We start from the raw sequence: 21,718 nt of genomic DNA on the forward strand, positions 1-21,718 counted from the left end.
CACATACGCATCTAACAAACCGCCTATGTAGGGCCTACCATTTGGCTCCATAGCAGTACAACGAGTCCTTGATGTTGGCTCCATAGTCTAGGAACACATGGTAGATAGTTTGGCATGTGGTGTCCCATATGTCTTCTTCAAAGCTAGTCCTTCTAGTCTCGATCGAGTAGGTGTGAGCCACTTTGAATTCAACTTTATAGGTGTGGCTTCCATATAGAAAGATATTGTTTACCACCCACAAACGCATATTATCATGTCGATTTACTAGACTAACAAAAAGAAATACTTCAAATGGAATTTTCTAAACTATAAAGGCATGAATGCTTTTGATGTTGAGCACCACATCCAACACCTCCAGATCGAATTCAATCGCCCCCCTCTCCCCACCACAATGCGTCACTTTTTCTGTTTTCCTGCCTTCCCTTCTAGATCGAATCCAACGGTCCCCCTTCGCCTCCCCCTCCCCCCAACCGACCAAAAGAATCAACCCCCCACCCTAACGAGATCACCACCACAGCCCAGCCCCCGCCGATCACGCACATGTTACCCCTCAGTTTCTGATCCCAGATCTCCCCGCATTATTCCCTCATCCCCAACGATGTCTTAGGCCCTCCTCCCTCCTCGCTCCTTCCAAACAGTGTCTCTGCCCCGTCCTCCCTCCTCCCTAACGGTGTCTGTGACCCCTCTTCCCTCCTCCCCGACCCTACTCGCCGATAGCGCACTCATTTGTTGTGACGGCAGGGCTCCCCCGCCGGCCTCCACATCCCTCACCGAGGAGGTCTACTAAACCAATCCTTATATAAACCACTGAGGATGGTGGCAGAGGGAGGATCGGTCTTCTGCTGAGGTGGAGGGAAGAGGGAGGATCAGGAGTCAGCCGAGGAGGTTCACTCAGGTATGTTTTGTTCAGCCAATTCTGTAAAAATTGTGTTGTAATTTTGGGTGATACGTTTCACCAGAGGAATACCATTACATTTACGCTTTCATTGCCTGCTAGAGGACTGAGACAATCAATTTACGCTCATTAGGGAATCCAAACGGAATACAACATTATTACTTACTCAGGATCATGCACTCTTTGAAGTATATCTTTCTTGTATACGATAGTACCTTCTTGATTCTGGAGTGGTATGTGCTTGAAAAGCATATTGTAGCAATTATTCTTTAATTTTGACATTGTGATGGAAACAAATTTAGGGGTAAAATTATCCAAGCAAATTAGGGAACAAGGACTCCTATGGACTCACTTGGAAAAAAACCTATAGTCTATACTTCAATGTGAGACCTGTTTATATTGGAGGATTCATAAGGATTTCATGGGTTTCAATAAACTTTGTGCAAAATTACTATATTCTAAATATGTGACCGCATCGCTCATCTTAGCGATCTTCAAGGGCTGAAATCTGCAAAGTTACATGTTACACATTCGTGTTGGTTTTTTATGTATGTGCCCATGCTTATATTCGGTTTTCTTCCCTTGTCATGAACTAATGGCTGACACTAACTATGATGTTGAGTTGCAACGTAGAATTATTTACATTTATGATTTATGTTAATCATTCAGTGAAACCTAAACTTTTGAATGATTCAGTTTGAGATAGGAAGCTATTGTTATGTTGCTCCTTCCTATGAGAAACTATTCTGATGTTATGTTATCTTCCAGATGCTAGATTATTTTGCACATGTGTCCCAAGCTCATACAGGATCACCATATTAGATTTTTTGAAAAATGGATAATTTAATTTAATTTTCCTGGTGCATAACATGATATATGTAGCTTATTTCCATCTGGTCACACGTTGGACAATTTTTAACCTTACACATTGGACCAGTTTCTCATTAAGCCTAAATAAAAGATGCTGCTGCTAATTTGTAAGCATCAAGTTGCCTAATATATATATATTGAGCTAGTACATGAAGCTGCTATAACATGGTATATGTGTATGTTATTGCTTTGAAAATGACAACTTCCTACAACATGAAGCTGTTTTATGAAACGCATACTGAATTAGGCTACTTCATGTGCATGTGTACCAATTGGTAGGTGTACAATAACAATTCTGCTATAAGACCGTGCATGTCCAAATTTTATTCATTTAGGACTCAAAATCGCTTGTTGATTTTTCTGCCATTGGTGGTGATGCAGTAGTGTGTGCAGATGTTGTTTTTGAATCATACGTTGTGGAATGTCCAGATAGTGTGTGCATGCAAGGATATGATCTGCCCAACCGCATCTACCAAAATCTTCCAAAGAAGCATCATGTTTTATGGGAAGCCAAAAATTTCCCGTATGGTGGAGCCAAACGGTTCCAATACTAGGGACTTGCTTTTTGTTGTAGGAAAGGAAAGGTTAAAATCTTCATTCTAGATGTACAAGATGAGTTGCGACGATTTTATATGAGCCTTGATGATGACCATGCAAAATACTTTAGAGAACACATACGATATTTCAATTCTTATTTCTCCTTTACAAGTATTGGTGCTACACTTTATTGTCAGGTTAGCACTGCTGCAGGAACTTGTATATACACATTCCTTGCACATGGTTAGATATATCACCATTTGGACCAGTTGGTACCTGGTGGGAAGGGTCCATGGCACCTGCAACTTTACTTCTATGATACTAATGAGACAATGGAACACAGAGCGAAGAGGTCTCCTGGTCTTGATATCAATTTGATCCAGAAGATTTGGAGGATACTAGAGCACAACCCCTATGTGCAAACATTTCAGAGTGTTATTTCTGCTCCAAACCTACATGATTATAGGATTGAGCTGAACATGGATATTTCATTGGACCAATGAAGGTACAATACCACCATAGCTTCCCAAGTCGCTGTTATCTACATTGAAGGGAATGATGCACAAAAATGTTTCGATAGAAGTGTTATAGTGTATGGAAAAGCCAACCGACCTCAGTATCTCCGGGCATACCATCCAATTGCCTATCCTTTGTTTTTCCTTGGTGGCGAAACAGGATGGAACCATAAGATGCTTTATTAAGGCCCTCACCCAGTAGATTGGCCAAATAATAATGATGACAATGATGATGACAACTGTGATGAGCAAGGTTGGTAGGTTATTTCCTATCTTCCCAAATTTAATTTTTTTTGTGACCGTGGTATTGAGGTTATGTTTTGTGCAGATGGTGGTAGTAAGTCCAGCAAGCATGCCAGTGCTAGGGAATATTATTACTTCAAGATGCATATCAGGCATGGGAACTTAACATAAATCTACATGGGTGTACAATTGGTTTTTTACAAATACATAAAGATAGAGCCTATAGGGCTCGATTACTATTTGAAACGTGTGAGTCAAGCTCTCATGCATGCAGAATTGTACCAGGCATTACATGTCATCCTATTTATTTGAGAATTGTATCATTAACAAGTCTCCTCATTTTGTCTGATGTGATGCTTATTATAATACCTTACATGGCATTTTAGATACAATTGTTGCTGGTGAAGTGCGTGCTTTTGAGGTTGATCTAAGAATTGGGCTCCCACGGACTTTCCCTAGAGGAGATCGAGACGTGCAAGCATGATTCCTTAATGCATTGGTTTTAGTGACCTGGTTTGGGAACCCTAATTACTTTGTCATAATGACATGTAATCCACATTGGGAGGAGATAACAATACAACTATTACCAGGCCAGGCACCACAAGATAGAACAGAATTGGTTGTGAGAGTATACCAGGCTAAGCTGCATGATTTACATGATTTATTAATCAAGAAGAGTCACTTGGGTGAGGTCGCATCGTATGCATGTGTTACGGAGTTTTAGAAAAGGGGTTTGCCACATGAGCACTTCTTATTGTTTATGGCCCCAAACAGTAAGTTAAGTAGTTATGATATTTACGACAAGGTTGTTTCAGCAGAGATTCTAGACCCTGACAAATACCCTATATTGCATACTCTCACTACTACAGAACAGTACATCAGTGTCGGCTCCAAAACCCCCTTCACTGTCGGTTTTGAAGCCGGTAGTGGGTAACGGGCAGTGATAGTCGGGAACTATCACTGCCGGCTCCGTGGATCGGCTGTGAAAGGGGTTATCACTGCCGGCTGAAGGTTTTGGCCGGCAGTGATTCCCTGGGTATCACTACCGGTTGGTGGTTTCAGCTGGCAATGTTGTGCCTCCCCCCTTCTACTCTGGCCTTGTCCACCCTCTCTGTCCTTGGTCTCGCCGTCTCTCTCCCACTCAATACATGCATACAACAAGACATGTAAGGTAAATCAATAATAAAGGCACCATCATTAATACATAGTAATTCATGTCACACATATGTGTTGTTGGGGGAAAATAAACCAGCCTGAGGATAACGGTCGAAGATCACCATCTAGGTCCCTCCGAAGCCTTGATCTCCGAACCCTCTATTAAAAGCTCTATCTCCGATATCATCAGATCCTTTCATGGTACCCCTTCGCACCTATGAAGCCCTTCTTTGGCTTCGCCAGTTTGACCTCCCGAAGCCTTCCAAAACACGAACTCCCAAAGCCTCGGTCCTTCGAAGCTTTGGCCTCCCTAAGTGTCGGCCCTCCAGGGTCCCGCTTCCCAACGTCTTCACCTCCCTGTTCTATGACTCCCGAAGCCCCCACCTCGGGATGATCAGGCCAGCTTCTCGACGGAAGCAAGGTGAGTCAGCAGGCCCTGGGAAGATCTGCTGAGAGGGGAGTGCCAGTCGTATTTTGCCTGCAAGGAAGTGACCGGCATTAAAAGCCTAGGCTGAATAGATGCCACTCTGACACCTCGGTGTGATGAGGGCTATCCTGATGCCCCACACAGTGTGGTGCCAGGCCGCAATTGGTGACCAGCTTACCCCCTTCGGGGGGCAGGCACCACGATAATTACTACGGTGTATATTTATCTCCCGATAGGATAGAAGGTAGTCATCCGGGATAAGGTTCAGTAATTTGGCCAGATTTCGGATGTTTTACATTATTACAACTTGTACCCAAGCTTCGCATGGCACTATAAATAGGAGGCCATGGTCCTCTGGGCAGAAAAGGGCTAGACGAACAAAGAACATGCATCACAGCGAACGTTGTGATACTCCGCCCAGATCAATCCATTTGTTCTACAATCAATTTATTCGTGGTGTTCCTTCCTCTTAAACTTCGTCTCCAAGCTTGAGTCTCCTCCTTAGAAGAAACTCTCGCTGTACTTGCTAGGGCAACACGAACTCTTGCTCCAACAGTGGCGCCATCCGTGGGGTGTCGAACACAAAAGTGCTAAGAGAGGTAGAATTCCAGCAGTAGTTTACCTAGTGATCTGTCTTTCATGCGGCAAGGTTAGAGTCTGTTGGAGGCCTCCAACCATATTGTTAGATTACTTTTGCAATATATAGCTACTAAGTAGATGCAGTAGAACTTATGTTACATTCTCATTTAGCATGAGCAGTTGTTTAACCTAGCTATGTTTCATGCTACAACTAGCTTCTTATTGCCAACAGTAGAGTACAAAACCTAGCTAGTATAAACCATGCAACATCCCTGCACTCACGCAGACGCATCGTGCCTAGGTCGCCTGGGGGGTGGGTCTGCCCAGGTTTCCTGGAAGGCATTGTGTGGCCTCGGAATTGTAGTTGCCACGTATCAAGGGATTTCCTCGATAGACCGTGTTGTGGCGCCATCCGTAGGACATCTTCAAGTGGCGTGACAAGCCCACATATCGCAGATGTAGCATGCCTAGGTCAACTGGAAGGCAAGAGTGCCTAGATTTCCAGGAAGGCAGTGCGTAGTCTTTATAGACAGTGAGGCCCACACCCGCGGGCGCTGCCTATGCCTAGGTCACCTACAAGGCAGATTATGCCCAGGGTGCCCTGGAAGGCATTTGCATAGCCTCAGGTGTCGAGGCCAAGCCCCGGGGGATGTCCTCGGTGGCGGAGTTACAGTGCTCTGAGGAATGCTGTCGCAAGGAATCCTCGCTGCACGATAGGTTGCCAAGAGCTAGCCAATCTTGGATTGTTACGAATAGCATTGCGCGTAGGGTAAAATTCTCTCGTTTGTATGCATCACATACCTGCACACCATCGTTCCACAGTATTACAAGATCTTCCATTAATTGTTTCAGGTAGATATCGATATCGTTGCCAGGTTGCCTCAACCCTGGTATCAGCACCAACATCATAATGTACTTTCGCTTCATACACAATCAAGGAGGAAGGTTGTAGATACATAGAGTCACAGGCCAAGTGCTATGACTACTGCTCATGTTGCTGAATGGATTCATCCCATCTGTGCTCAACCCAAATCTTACATTCCTCACATCTTCTGCAAAGAGCTTCTTATATTTTCTATCGATGTTTCTCCACTGCGTAGAATCATCAGGGTGTCTCAGCATTCCATCATCCTTGCGCTCATCAGCGTGCCATCGCATCAGTTCAACATGCGTTTTGTTCACGAATAATTGCTCAAAATGGGGAACTATAGAAAAACACCACATCACCTTCACGGGACGCCTTTTCTTCTTTCCTTCACCTTCGATATCATCACTGTCATGCTTGTACCATGCTGCACCACAAACGAGACACTCTTGCAAGTATGCATGCTCTCCGTAATACAACATGCAATCGTTTGGATATGCATGTATTTTCTATACTTCCAACCCTAATGGACACACGACCTGATTGGAAGGTACATGTTTTCTGGCAGCCCATTTTCCTTTGGAAGCAATTTCTTCAAGAACAGTAACAACTCTGTGAAGCTTGTATCAGACCACCCGTTGCATGCCTTCAATTGGAGTAGTGAAAGCACGGTACGCAACTTTGTGTGATCCTTCTTGCAGGCTGGTAACAACGGTGTTTTAAAGTCCTCCACCATACGTTGGAACTTTTGAAACTCTCTTTCACTGATGAAGTTCCCCTCCCTATCACACAACATCTGCTCCAGATCATTGATGTTGGTGTCAGCCAACATCTCCTCTAGATCATCATCGGCCCACATATCTCCGGCAGGAGGCATACCGATGTATTCGTCAATCCGTATATTGGTGCACATGTCTTCATCTTCTCTTCCAATATATTGCCCTTCTTGTATGATCTCAACTTCACCATGCTCGGTCCAACGGGTATAGCTAGGCATAAAGCCCCTTGGCATCAAGTGGGAATGTATCTGCTGGGTGGTGGAGAACTACTTCTTGTTCTCGCAATCAACACATAGACAACACATGTATTGAGACTGTGTATTTGACTTGTGCGCCGCGGCTGCTACAAGTAAACCCTCCACGCCATTCTTGTACTCTGCGCTCACACGGCTCGCATCGTACATCCATCTGTCCATTTACAATTATATCATTATTGTAAATCCAAATTCAAAATATCTACAATATTTTGCGATCAACATTAAATAAATTACCTTGTCATATCCTACCGGCAATTGGCCTGGGTTGGAGGAGCTGCCGTTTATATGCTTTTGCGTCCGCTTCTGATGAGTATCTGTTGGTGCTGTCTCTAGAAATTTTCTTTATTATTCAACTCCTAAAGAATGAAAAATAAATACGCTCATACCTAAAGTTTCTATATTGAAAGTTGCTAATTAAATAAAATATAAAAAAACAACTGGATCATGCTATGTACCTAAAAATCATGGCTAATTTTTCTAATTCATTAAAAATAAAAAATAAATATGCTCATACCTAAAGTTTATGGTTCATTAGGATCAACTTTGAAGATTTGCCTAGGTCTCTATAGGGATAAGATCAACTTTGGTTTTTCAAGTAACATTTTGAGATAAAATGCTAAATATAGGATTAACCTTGGGGATTTGAAGTTACTTGAGCTCAAGAGGCTCCTACTAGAAGCTTGCTTGCTGTTAGGGAAAAATATAGAGTTCACTTGCCCTAAAAAATGAAGAAAAGGCAAATGAGCAAATGGACAGGAAAGAAGGGATTTTGTTTGGATACCTAGAGAGAGCTCATCTAGACCTCCTTCTTAACCAAAATTGAGCTTCAGTGGTGGAGGAATCAACAAGGGATGAAGTGGTTATTGTCATAGGAGATTTTGGGAGGGAGAGAGTTCTGAAATGACTCTGTTAGCTCGAGGTAGAAGAAGGTGGGGAAGAGGAGGACATCACTACCAGCTCATATAATCCGCTGGCAGTGATGTATATATATCACTGCCGGTCTGTGGATTCAACTGGCAGTGATGATGGTGCTGGGTATCACTGCCAGCTCAATCTATTAGCCGGCAGTGATGACCCTTATCACTACCAATCCATAAGCTACGATGGCTGATTCTTCCCGCGCAGCTTATGAACCGGCAGTGATGCCCCATCACTACCGATCCATGAGGAACCGACAGTGATAGGTTGACATATAAGCCTAGTTCTATAGTAGTGTCTAGTTATCATACACATGCTACATGGACCATGTGGTGCTATAAAAAAACCTTCCCTTGCATGATAGACAGACAATTCCATTTCCATTATCCTCGATAATTTTGTTCATCTATACAACAAGAAAAAGACTCTTATCGTAGATATAGGACAAGGGAAGATGGCCATCGAGTGGCAATCAGAGGTGCTATATTGGATAATAGATGGGTGGTTCTGTACAGACCAACACTGCTTATGCAGTATAACTACCATATTAATGTTGAAGTTTGTTCAAGCATCAAGGAAGTTAAGTACCTATACAAACATGTCTATAAATGCCATGATTATGCATCATTCTAAGTCGATCCACAAGATCAAAATGATGCAATAATGAACAAGATTGGACAATACAGGGATGCAAGGATCATAACTCCCCCTAAGGCCATGTATCGGATATTGGGTTTCCCTTTGTATGTCGTATCTCCTTCTGTTTTGCAACTCCAATTACGAATGCCAAACAAGCAACTTGTGTCATACAAAGCTATTGATAACTGGAATGACGTTTCCAATCAGAAAAACCTAAGAGGTCAGCTTACTAAGTATTTCAAGATGAACCTATTGGATAGCACATCATGTAAATTGTTATACAAGGAGTTCCCGGAACACTTTTAGTGGATCAAGTCTGACAAGCGCTAGCAGCCAAGGGTAAATAGGCCATAGGTTGGGAGAATTGTATATTCAAGCCCTTCTAAAGGGGAGAGGTACTATTTACATGTGCTCCTCAACCATGTGAGAGGTTAAACTTCATACGATAACCTTCGTATAGTACATGGGAAAACCTATTCCACCTCCAGAGAAGCGTATGAGATGGTAGGGCTCATATAGACTAATAGACCCCTCAATCAATGCTTGGCTGAATCTGGTGCATTCCACATGCGTTGTGCACATTGTATTTTGCATGGCGACAAATATCCGTGGCTTATAGGAAAATCATTTTGAAGCAATGTCCCAAGATTATCATCGTACACACAATGAGGTCGGAAGGGTTGAGAAAATGGTGCTCAGGGATATTAGAAATGTGATTTATTCCATGGGCATGGATGTAAGGAATTATGGTCTTTCAGAGGTTGGCAACTCAGGTGATGTCCTTGCGTAATGTTTTATATTTTTTCCACTTATTTTGTAAATAGTCTACATTACAAGTGATCTCCATGATGAATTATGATTTCCAGATAACAACTTGCCTTGTCAACTATTGTATTGTGATTTACAAAACACATATAACAATTTTCTGTGGTAACTGTACGAATAATTAGACTCAATTATATTCCTAAAATATGGTGATGTGAATAAATGGTTGGCCAAATGGCAGTTCTCTTATAGTTATGTCAGTGCATGTGTATCTAACACTGTATTGTAAACATTTTGTTATGTTAACTAATGGCTTGGTGAATATATTTGTTATTATATTGTTCATACAACTGATTATTCTACCGACCAATCGAGAGAAATATTAGAGGAATTTTCAGTGGGTGTGGACGAAGAACATCTGAATCTTATTAATACACTGAACACAAAGTAGTGGTTGGGGTTTGATGAAATAATGAATCGCGTAATCAACTTTAAGAGCTAGGTAATCTTTGTTGATGGTATAGGTGGCAGGGGAAAGATATATTTGCACAAGGCATTGCTTGCAAAGGTTTGTTCGATGGGTCCAATATCCATTGCAACTGCAACGTATGGTATTACAGCTTCCATCATGGCTGGTGGTTGCAGCACCCACTGCAGGTTCAAGATCCCTATAAAGCTTTTTGATAACAACATGTGTTATTTCACCAAGCAGAGCAGTATTGCTGAGTTGCTTTGCAGGTTACACTTGATAATCTATGACGAAGTTGCAATGACCAAACATCAAGCTATTGAAACACACAATAGGTCTCACCAGGATATAATGGGATGCTTGCAGGTCTTTGGCAGAAAGGTCTTGGTATTTGGAGGAGACTTTAGGAAGGTCTTTCCTCATGACGACATAACTCCTTCAAATACACATAAGGTGAACTCGTTCCTAGCTATTCATACTTTCAAGATAAAAGAATATGATCTTACTAAATGTTTGTGATGTTTTGTTGATTAGGAATATGGGAGAAGCACCACAACAACATCAAGATATCACCCCTCGAAGGACAAACCTACTTGGACCAAAAGTTGAGCTCTAGTCAGACTCCAAATTCACTTCGGAGTCTTAAGATAACACATCAATAAAACAGGCATAACTGTCGCATACAGAGTTCAATTGAGGCATTCTTGCACTTGCTAGAAAGCTTATGATGTGACCTTTCCAACGGATCTTGTATCACCCTTAGATTCCATACAGATTAATCAAAGTCAACAAAATAATGTGCTGCGACACCATTGTGGGCCCTGTCGGGTCTTGTAAGCGTGTTGGGGTCGGAGTCCAGGTTGTGTACGCCTCTCCACACATCTGCATAGCCCTATTTCAAGGAACAATTTTAGAAGCATTTCTACACTAGGATCAATGTTGGGACAAGTCAAAACAACCCCACCTTTCGCTAGACAGTCTATTGCCCCCTTCTTGAGTAGGTTGCATTGAGCTGCACCTCCGATACCACCACCTACACCTGAGGTAAGCAAATCTACTACTATGCAGGCTTCAGCCAAGAGTTCTTCTTTGGTTTCTTCTACGCATCATACAATACGGATTATATGTCATGATGCAAGGGAATGGGCCATGCCATGAAGGATTGCCTAAGTCAACGAGGGTACATTGCAGTAGAAGATGGTGGATATGTAAGTACTAGAGATGTTGAGGATGAATATGCTCTTGCCACTAACCCTGCAGGTGATGAGGATGAACATGAGATGAATATCGATAACGGGGAAGTGCTAAGTGTCGCGACCATATAGATTATAAGACCCTTATTGTATAGTGAGTAGTAAGCACTCAAATGAGGCAACCCATGAGTAGCAATACGAATTAGCATCCTGGGCCACATGGGGTAGGTTGGTTTCATGCATAATCAATATAATAAGATACGTGCTAGACCACCAGCGGTAATCTTTGCATGCATTCCTTTACAAAGTATGTGTTACCTTGCTAGTGCATGTTATTTGCATGTATATCTTTTACAAGGTAGTACTGGTGCATGGTCACACCCATCGCATGCTAAAAAACCCGGTGACCGGCCAACGTGTGCCAAGTGTCTGAATGCAGCATGTGTATTTAATGCTTAGCAGGCATGCACTCTTTTCCTCACACATAAAAGGAGCAGGGATTTAGGCCACGAATATGCTCTTGCTAGCTTTTTGTGATATATGCATGCATGCGTGCACTGCTTTCTCTATTTTTCATTAGCCGGAAGTAGGATCTTAAGTGGGCCTGGGAGCAAGGAGTGGTTGAGACTCAGCTTCACAAGGACCAAACTGGTTTACCCCTTCCAGGCATGTTTGTAAGCCCCTCTGGCCTTGCCGGCTTGGCCTCTGGCCCAGCAGGACTCTAGCCACATGCACTTGAGGTAATGTGCCTGAGCTCCTACTGATCACCAGGTACGCCCAACCGCTGCTGCCTCAAGTTCAACATCGTTGTTTACTTTCGACCTTTACATGGCATTCTACTGCAATTAGCTATTCACTAGCAACAATAAAACATCAAAACTTAAAGTTATACCTTAGTCTAACATGCGCTAAGAATGGCCATCCGACCTAGTCATAACTTATGATGTAACTAGCTAATCGCTAACAATAGTAGACCATTAAGCTTAATCCATATCTTTGTTCAACCATAGACATTTAAGCTTAAGACATATCTCTGTTCAACCATAGACTATTAAGCTTAACAGATCTCTGTTCAACGGTAGACAGTAAAACCTAAGCCATATTCCTGTTCACAGTAGACAACAAAACTTAAGTCATATCTCTGTTCATAGTAGATAACCAAACTTAAGTTATATCTTAGTTTGACATGTGCTAAAAATAGCTATCTGACCTAGTCATAACTTATACTACAACTAGCTATTCACCAATAGTAGTAAGGTACCAAACTTAGCTTAAGTTATGCTTTTGCTCAAACAGTGAATAGACATCAAAACCCTCCTCATCGATAGCATAGCCTCAGTGACGGAGATGCATTAAAAACCTCCGCACCACGAGATATCTTAAAAATCTCCTCACCGATAGCATAGCCTCGGTGGTGGAAAGGTCTTAAATACCTATCATATAAACCATCTGTTATCTTGAAGGCAAAGCCTCTGTGCCAGAGAGGTGCAAAACCCTCTGGCATCTTGATGGCAAAGCCTCCATGCCGGAGTGGTGCAAAACCCATCTGGCATCTAGAAGGAAAAGCCTCCGTGCCAAATTAGCATTGGACCCTCTGTCATTTTAAAGGCTTAGCTAGCCTCCGTGACGGCTGTGGTATGCACCCTCCAGCATCTTGAAGGCCTAGCCTCTATGCCAGATCAGCATTGGACCATCTGTTATCTTGAAGGCCTAGCTAGCCTCTGTGACAGCTGCGGTATGCACCCTCTGGCATCTTCAAGGCCTAGCCTCCATGCCAGACCTGTGAGGACCCTACAACATATTGAAGGCCTAGCCTCCATGCCGGAGAGGTCCAACACCTTATGCTCCAAAATATACACAGGTCACAACAATCGCTAGCCAACATAGAATTTAGTTTTGCCCCTGCCAACACAACTAAGGACCCCTAAAAAATCGCAGCCTCTAGCTTCTACCGGCCACAGAGTGTGAGGAGTCTGGGAAAGTGGAGACAAACAAAGTGTTCCTATGACCAAAGTTAAAAGGTGAAAGTCAACATAATACAATTTCATTCGTACACTACTAAAAAAACCCCTTCACTGCCGGCCCATAATGGGGTTTCACTGTCGGATTTGGAGTCGGGAGTGGGCAACAGGCAGTGATAGTCCCCGACTATCACTGCCTGTCTGGGGAAGTGATAGTCAACTATCACTACCGTTTGAAGGCTTCAGCCGGCAGTGATAGTCGAGTGCCGAATCGATATTTTTGGGGCCAAAAAAATTGAAAAAATATACTTTTGCACCCGACGAACCCCCACTCCCGCGCTGTCGCAAGTTACAAGTCACACAATTTTTCACGCAAAATACACACCTGTGTAGTTTGTGGCACTCAAACTTAGAACCTATTAGCTCGCGTGATACGTCCTTACCATCCCACCACAGAAGTACTAGTGATACCATTAGCATACGTAATCCTTTTGACATCTTCTGTATGGAACTTCAAACGATTATTTGGATATCTAAATGAAATAAATTTCAACTACAAAGTTGTAAATCTTATTGAGGGCTACAATTTTGATATAAAGTTTGTCCCCCATCTAACTTAGTATGAAAGAGTTAAAATAAGCTGTCATCCACTATCGCTGCCGGCTCGTGGCTAGACCCGGTAGGGAAACCTTGACTATCACTGCCAGCTCTTTTCGAATGACCTTTTAGTGCTAGTCCGTGATACAAACCGACAGTGATATTCCATCATTGCCAGCTCGAAAGAAATTGGCAGTGATGGGCTGGCATATAAGCCTATTTATGTAGTAGTAATATATCATACATGAGTACATAGGCTTACGCATGGTACAACTGCCTTAGAAACTTCCCTGCCTCAGCTAAACCCATGGCATTAGCGCTAATAGAGCATGCCCACCGTCCGCTCATGGTCAAAAAGCGCGAGGGGGTCGGGGAGTTAGGGAGCCAAAAGGTTTGGTGGATCATGCACATGTTACAGAATTCTGCTATTCCTTGTCAGAACACATTATGTTCAAAACTCTCTGGCATCTTGAAGGAAAAACTCTCTATGCCGGAGAGGTAATTATTCTCCAAACAATTACAAGAACAATGCAGGAGCTGAGATTCCAACAAACTTGAGTGGGACTCAAAATATGTTGGCTCCGGACAGCCTCACGTCACCTTAGCCTCACTGTCGACTCCACCTAGGGCCACCTCAGCCTCGCCAATGACTCTGCCTTCAGCTTCTGCCACTGAGGGCTCTGGAAGGCTCTACCCCTCGTCATGCCCCTCAGCCTCATTGTTGACTCTACCCTCAGCATCCATCACTTAGGGGGGTAGCGAGCTGCCTCAGCCTTGCTGAAGGCTTTGCTTAAGGCTTGAACCACTGAAGGGGAACCGGGCTGCATCAGCCTTGCTGTCTACTTTGCCCTCGGCTTCGGCTGCTGAGGGCTATGGACGGCTCTGCCTCGTCATGGCCCTCAGCCTCGCCATCGACTCCACCTCTCGCATCCACCACTGAGCGGGTGGTAGGCCACCTCAGCCTCGCCGATGACTACGTATCTGACTTCCCCATCTAAGGGGGTAACGGGCTACCTCAGCCTCACCATCTACCCAGCCCCTGGCTTCCACCGCTAAGGGCTCTGGATGGCTCTGCCCCTATTCATGCCCTTCAGCATCAACGTCGACTCCACCTTCAGGATCCACCGTAGCGGGTTCCCTTAGCCTCGCCATCAACTTCGCCTCTGGCTTCTGCCGGGGAGGGCTCCGAACGACTCTACCTTCGTCATGCCGTTCAGCTCTGCCGACAACTCTGCCCCTGGTTTCACTGTGTTGCTCCAACCAATCTAACCTCCATCGAGCATTATTATGGGCTCAGGACCATGTCGCCTCCATTAAACCTCATCGTCTCTTCTTGCGGCCATCACCGAGAGGTTTTACAAGGATGAGAAGTTGTTCCGGGTATCCTAACACCTAGGTGGGGTTGGAGCTAGTTCTCTTATCATCCGCTCGCCCCTCATAACCTTAGAGCCGCAGATGAGAGGGTACTGTTGAGAGAACGCCTCAGCATGGAGATATTTAGATGGTGCACTACGATATTACTATAGTTGTCATAGTATCTTAGCCACCACGTGGTATATAAAGGGGTGAAATACCAAAAGTACCCTCTAGGAATATGATTGTGACATAATATCTTAGGTGCAGGCCGATAAATTCACCTGCCCCTTCTCTCTATAAATATACCCTCCAAGGTAAGAGAGGGAAGACCCCTGTGGGTTTTTCCATTACACAAATGATATTTCTCTCGTTCTCTCCTTTCCACTCACAAGCTCCATCTCTAAGCTTAAGCCTCCTCTTTTTAGTGTTAATGCATTATATATATTATTATTTCACAATGTTATTACTATTTTTACACATATTCATGTTGTTTGGGAGTGCTATGTACTCCCATGGGTGAACTATAACGAATAAAAGTTGACCTGAATAAGTTACGGATGTCAAATTGTTTGTGAACTACATTTAGGCAACTTAAAACTTCAAATAAAAAGTTTTGAATTGCAAAATTGTTGATCTAGTCGAACTTACAATGATATGGGGGCAAGGAAGGGTGTTTGTGTAGTAGTGTTGGTAGCAACTTATGTGAACAATTTCATTAGCAAGTTTACACATGAGCACATAAGTTGGTAGCATCATTATTACATATAACTTGCCAACACATAATAAATGCCTTCAAAACAAATGTAATATGGATCTTATTTTATTATGTTCATCATAAAGAGCATAAATGTGAAAATAAAATCAAAAACGGATACCAAATTAAAGAGATATGATGGTTTAATTGCGAAGAATGAACTAGTAAAACAACACTTGTTGACATCAGTGCCACATACATTGGCCCAAGCCACCAGTGCGCACGTGACCTTCCACCTTAGCCTATGTAACAACAAGAAAAATAGCGCTCCCCACATCCATCACAATAGGCTAACCCATCGCACACGGTCACGTGCTCGCATGGCAGCGCGATGGGTCCTCTGTTATACTTTATGCTGAATATAACGTTTCCGGTTTCTAGTATATGGCCTCGTAATTCACTTTTGTGATGAGCAGAGGAAGTAACCTTGGGTGGGTTTTTCCACGTGGATCAGGCCTTGATCCCGGCTGATCCTGGGCATGCCAAACAGGGCCCCATTCTCCAAGATATAAGGCTACCATGTAAAGTGGTAAAAAGAAGTTTAGGCCTCAATTGTATTTGGCTTGCTTTTTCCTATTGGATTGGATTGGTTTCTAAGAATACACTATATTCATCAACACTTCCAACCTTAGTTTAATGACATTTAAAAAACTAGTTCATGTCATATAAGTTCATAAGGTCAAAAATACAGAAAATTAAATTAAATTTTGTTTCAGTGATTTGGGTAACCGAAAATCTCAGTGGCTACTGGTTGTTTTTTAAAAGTTCTTCAGTCTTTTGTCTTTCCAAGGATCAGCCAATTAAGAAACATATATACATGAAAAATGTGAAGTCAGAGACAAATATTCGTCCTTGATCTTCAAGAAGATCATGTAGAATTTAACTGATGGTGGGTGGATTTCAAACATACAAAATTGTCTTTTTTAAGATCAATGATCACGCCCAGTTTTGTTGAAATCCTTTACAAAATATGTTAGTCATTCCAGTTAAATTCTTTTGAAAATGTTATGACGAATATTACAACTTGAGCCTCAGTAGATCCGAACCATCTAAGTAAAATGTTCCAGTAGGTTTTGATTCAGCCTAGTGGGCCTGACCTGGCAGCGCCAAGATATACATTATTAAATGAATATTTATGGAAAAGTATTTGTGTCAAATAAATATTTGGCGGTGAGAATAAATTTTGAGGTCAAGCACATCTAGGTAATAAGATAATAACTGAAGGGCCCACAACTGATTCCTTCTTTGGCTTCATTACTCTTTTTTTTAGTTACCCCGTCCCCACCAATAGTGCAAACCATGATCCCGTTGGATAAAAAAGCCACTAATTATTGCACTAAGAACATTAAATTTTAAGCCTAAAGCTTTTCATTCGGTATCTTTCTTCATATTTGAAAATCTTTTAATGATTTCTGCCATTATTTAGTGTTTCAAAATAGGCTAGGAGTTCTTGCTACCACATAATAGTCAAAGCAAATGAACTTTTACATACGGTTTCTTAGTACCTGTCACTTACAAAATTCTCTCATATGGTTACTAAGACAAACGTGTGTGTAACAAAACCATCGTCTATGTGTGTCTAAACTCACTCACGATTTTTATTAATCCATCTATTTCTATCATACAGACACAAACGAAGTTTAGAAAAACTCATCCGTGATATTTGCACATATGGTTTCCTGAAAGATCCATATATGTATATATGATAGACACAGATATATTTTCTGAATACCTGTCTATAGTTAAAGACCCGGGCACTATTTTAAATTTTACCAATCATCTCCACCCAGGTACTATTTATAGCTAGGGATTGTGTATAGCTTACTAGGTTTATGTGTTGTGAATAATATGTTATGTGTTGTTGTGTGATGTTCTTAACATTTATCATATGTAAATATGGATTGTGTATAGCTTACTAGGTTTATGTGTTGTGAATAATATGTTATGTGTTGTTGTGTGATGTTCTTAACATTTATCATATGTAAATATCTATGAGGAAGATATGAACAATGTGCAATCCATGTACCTAATAATTGCAATATGTAAATAATGCCTGTGATATTATTTAATTTGTACATCATAAAATGTGTATGCCTTATCATTATGGCAGTCATGAAGAAAAATGGCTTCTCGGAGGAGAGAAAGGGTCACATAAACGGTTTTCAAAAAAAATGTCTATGACACCTTTTACAAACGGGTTTTTAACAAAAACCGTATGTGACTATTACTACTCACAGACGGCTTTTTAAAAAATCCGACTATGTGTATCTCTGTTATAGATGGAGTTGTAATTGTCTGTAATAAGGTTAATATCACCGACACTTTTGCAAAGACAGAATCAATAACCGGCTGTGATAGGGTTCAAAATTCATCTATAGTAACCTGTTCTGAGGTGTCCACATTTTTTATTGGGCTAGGAGTTATACTTACACTATCTAAATATGAAAGAAAGTTTAAATGCATGAATTCTAGAAAGGCAAGCAAAAAAGAACGGAAAGATTATATCACATTTCCTGGAAAAAAGGAATAGATATTGGATAGGGCTTCAATGAAAGTTGGAGCAACAATGCAACATACATATCTAACAAACATGTTTAGTTGCTCCATATTTTTAAGTTCGTTCATTTATATATTAATTCCAGTCGTGTGTACTTGAAACCAACCTAAGAGATTACGTGCACTAAAGGGGTTATATTTACGAGTGCCGGTGATTACAAGAATCAAGAGTTACACTAAGAAATGTCGTGAGTAAATTGAAACAAATTAAGAAATACAAAGAGGAAAAAAGATTAATATATACCATTTTCAGGAAAAACATAATTATGATCCAATAAACGCTTGCATCATGGCATGCATGGTCCATCTCATAGCACTTACTGCGTTATATTACTGGAAGCAAATACTACGTGCATGTTTATAACTGATATAATTAAAGCGCCTGTCTTCAAGCTGGAGTTTTATTTCAGGTACCATACGTGGACCAGCAGCACTGAAGGCTGCCTTTCACATAATCTGACCGCCTAGCATGGCTTCGTGCAGATGCAGCGACGCCGGAAGGGGCTGCAGTCACCGCTGGAGAAACCCTCAGTCCGACACATGCTGGCGCAGTTTTCATTGTCCGTCAGGCATGTCCCATGGAACTTGGCGCTCTTCGCCTCGCAGTTCCTTGCCAGCGCTGGCGCCACCTCTGACAACACATATAAGAAATGCATTAGTGGGGTATACTTAAGAATATATATACAGTGCCATACTAATCATAGGTCCACATTAGATAATGGACCTAATCTCTCCCAGTTGTTTATCCAAATGCCTGCCACACTTCAGCTAGATCTAGCCAAGCCATATCACATTCTCAAATGACATAGGTCGTAGTGTAACATTACTATCAAAAAAATTATGGTTCACTTCTGCATACTCTGGCACTGTCCCTCCGGTCACAAATACATACTATTCTGGATTGGATCTACTTGCATTATTTCTAAAATTGATAAAAAACTTCTCAAAGAGTACTTTTTAATATTGTACTTTTGTTGGAACTTATAATACATTATGATAAAAATTAAGAGGTAAAAGTTGTAGAGGGCTAAAACCAGATGTAATAGTGAGTTGATCGAGTTAGTTTCCTAAGATGAAGTGCATTGAAGCGATGATTGATGTGAAACACTCTCTTCCCTATTGATTATGACATTAGAATTAAGCACTATATCTAAATACATTACAAATTTTATATATAGGGTTATAAACTATTGAAAAGGATCTGATTTCAAAATAAATGTAAATAATGTGTGGTATTTCAACCGTGTACATAGCTTCAGAACAAATTCCAAGATGACAGGGCATCCAAACATGCATGTATTCTTCTGCCGTCTGAACTGCCAAAAGAATTGCTTACCAAAACGAATTATTAAGGTCTGACGCATTCACGTACCAGTGGCCATGACAACGAGCAGCAGTAGGATGACGACAGCCGGGAAGAACTTGCGTGAGGACTCCATTAGTTACCCTTTATTTATTTTTTACTGTACGCACTTCTCTGGGGTAATGAACGGAGGTTACAACGGTGATTGTGCACTGCTTATATAGGCGCAAACGGCATCGTCATGCAAGGCCCAAGCACCATGTGGCACCACGATTATCCACACACGAACATGTAGCTCTATATATAACTGGATATTTTTAGCATTCAACCACCGGGTGCAACATGCCACGCTATGTTGTTCTACCTTAGAAATTCAGGTTATGCTTCAAGATGGCTTGCTTGCTAAAATAAGGTAATTTCTCTATTTAATCAAGAAAAAATAATAGAAAGTCAACGTCATCCACTATTACAAAAGCTATTTTTCGAGGCACCTAGATTTCATTTCTACAGGCGCTTCATAGGACCAACCGCCTGAGAATGTGGCTGCGTCCCCGTGCGGCTGAGGACCGCCTGTGAAAACAAATTTCCACAGGCGGTTTCTTATGTGAACCGCCTGTGAAAATAGCTCCAGTTTCCCAGGCGGTTCACATAAGAAACCGCCTGTAAAAATGGACTATTTTCACAAATGTTTCCTTATATGAACTACCTGCAGAAATGGAGCTATTTCCACAGGCGGTTCACATAAGGAACCGCCTATGAAAATTTGTTTTCACAAACGGTTTCTTATGTCAACCGCCTGTGAAAATAGCTATAAATAGTGCATCGTCTCGGGGAGCATTCAGGCAGGCTCTACTATTGTCCGAACAGTAGAGCAGCTCAAGTGGTGGCAGATTTGGAAAATTAGGGGGGGAAGGTTTTATTTTTGATTTCCTTGGAGGAGCCAAATAAGGTATGTGTATCCCATCCCTAGCTTGTATTTTTTTGAGGTTTAGATTTAGATTTAAGGCTAAATTAGGGTTTAAATGTGATCTAGAGATGCTCATGGTTCTTGCCATTTAGATCATCACATGATTTCTAGCATTATATTTTAAAAATGTAGTTAGAATTTGATGTTTTTTAGCCTTAGGAGGTTTCATCATGAATGGGGATTTTTTCTCTAGATCTAGATCTAGATCTAGATCTAGATCTCTAGGGAGAGGGAGAGGGAGAGGGAGAGGGGAGAGGGGAGATGATGAGGACATCACTCTTTCGGATACACACACACTGAGTATTCCCCCAACAATAGGTCCATTGACACGAGCTCGTGCACGTCAACTAAATCATGAGGTGGGCTCGTTCCTTAGTGTTCCTTTATATTTTGATGAGGATGGGATGCTACTGAATAATTGTGATATATTGCTACTTAGGAACACGGGAGAAGAACAGCAAGGGCGCCCAAGCCAAGGTGGAGGTCCAATCCAGTTCGAGTCCGTTTCGGAGTCCAGGATCAGTCCGCACTAAAATCGTCGCCCAGGACGCATACGGACTCCGTTTCCGACGTTCTGCACATGGTTGGAAAGCTAAGGAGATAAGCTTTCCAACGGGACTGGTCCCATATCCAAATTCTTTCTGAGTCAACGGGAATCGTCGAAACAAGTGGACGTCCAGAATCTATCAGGGTGCTGCGCCACCATCTTTTGGGCCGTTGGCCCGTGTATCGTGTTGGAGTCCATTAGGGACGTGTCCAGGGGTCCTTGGCCGACCCTAATCCTTTATATACAGTAGCCGCCGCCCTAATTAGAGTTGGGTTTTGCTTAGACATTGATCTACACACAGTTGTGAGATTTTTCGCTCTTGTTCCGGACCGACTAGGCCGCCGCAAGTGTTTGTGGAACCCCGACTTCGAGTGCTTGAATTCAATTCGCAATATTTCAGATTGCATCTTCTACGTTCTTGCTTGTGTTCTCGGTACGCTTGCAGGGATTGAGCCTTCTTGGCGAGGTCAACCGCGCGACACGGTTGATAACCATAGGAGCTGTGGTGTAGTGGTTGCAAGGGAGACGATCTGTTCGGGTCGAAGCCTTTGGATCATCAACGTCGAGTTCT

The 21,718-nt window shown here is 42.2% G+C and overlaps 1 protein-coding gene across 1 annotated transcript; it reads right to left on the reverse strand.

Annotated features, from left to right (window-relative positions):
• Positions 1–18,728: 18,728 nt before the first annotated feature.
• LOC133889376 (defensin Ec-AMP-D1-like) lies at positions 18,729–19,813 on the reverse strand. Its single transcript, XM_062329913.1, has 2 exons — positions 19,703–19,813; positions 18,729–18,961 (listed from the first exon to the last, which is right to left on the reverse strand). Exons 1-2 carry the CDS (start codon positions 19,767–19,769, stop codon positions 18,795–18,797), a joined length of 234 nt encoding a protein of 77 aa, XP_062185897.1. The 5' UTR covers positions 19,770–19,813; the 3' UTR covers positions 18,729–18,794.
• Between the last annotated feature and the right edge of the window lie 1,905 nt (positions 19,814–21,718).

Source organism: Phragmites australis, chromosome 13 (genome assembly GCF_958298935.1).
Source record: "Phragmites australis chromosome 13, lpPhrAust1.1, whole genome shotgun sequence".
Lineage (NCBI taxonomy): Eukaryota > Viridiplantae > Streptophyta > Magnoliopsida > Poales > Poaceae > Phragmites > Phragmites australis.

Bases quoted from the DNA above. Each gene is read 5' to 3' on its own strand.
- LOC133889376 (XM_062329913.1), bottom strand. From the start codon at position 19,769: ATGGAGTCCTCACGCAAGTTCTTCCCGGCTGTCGTCATCCTACTGCTG. The intron at 18,962-19,702 runs GTACGTGAATGC...ATGTGTTGTCAG, and splicing joins GCTCGTTGTCATGGCCACTG to AGGTGGCGCCAGCGCTGGCA.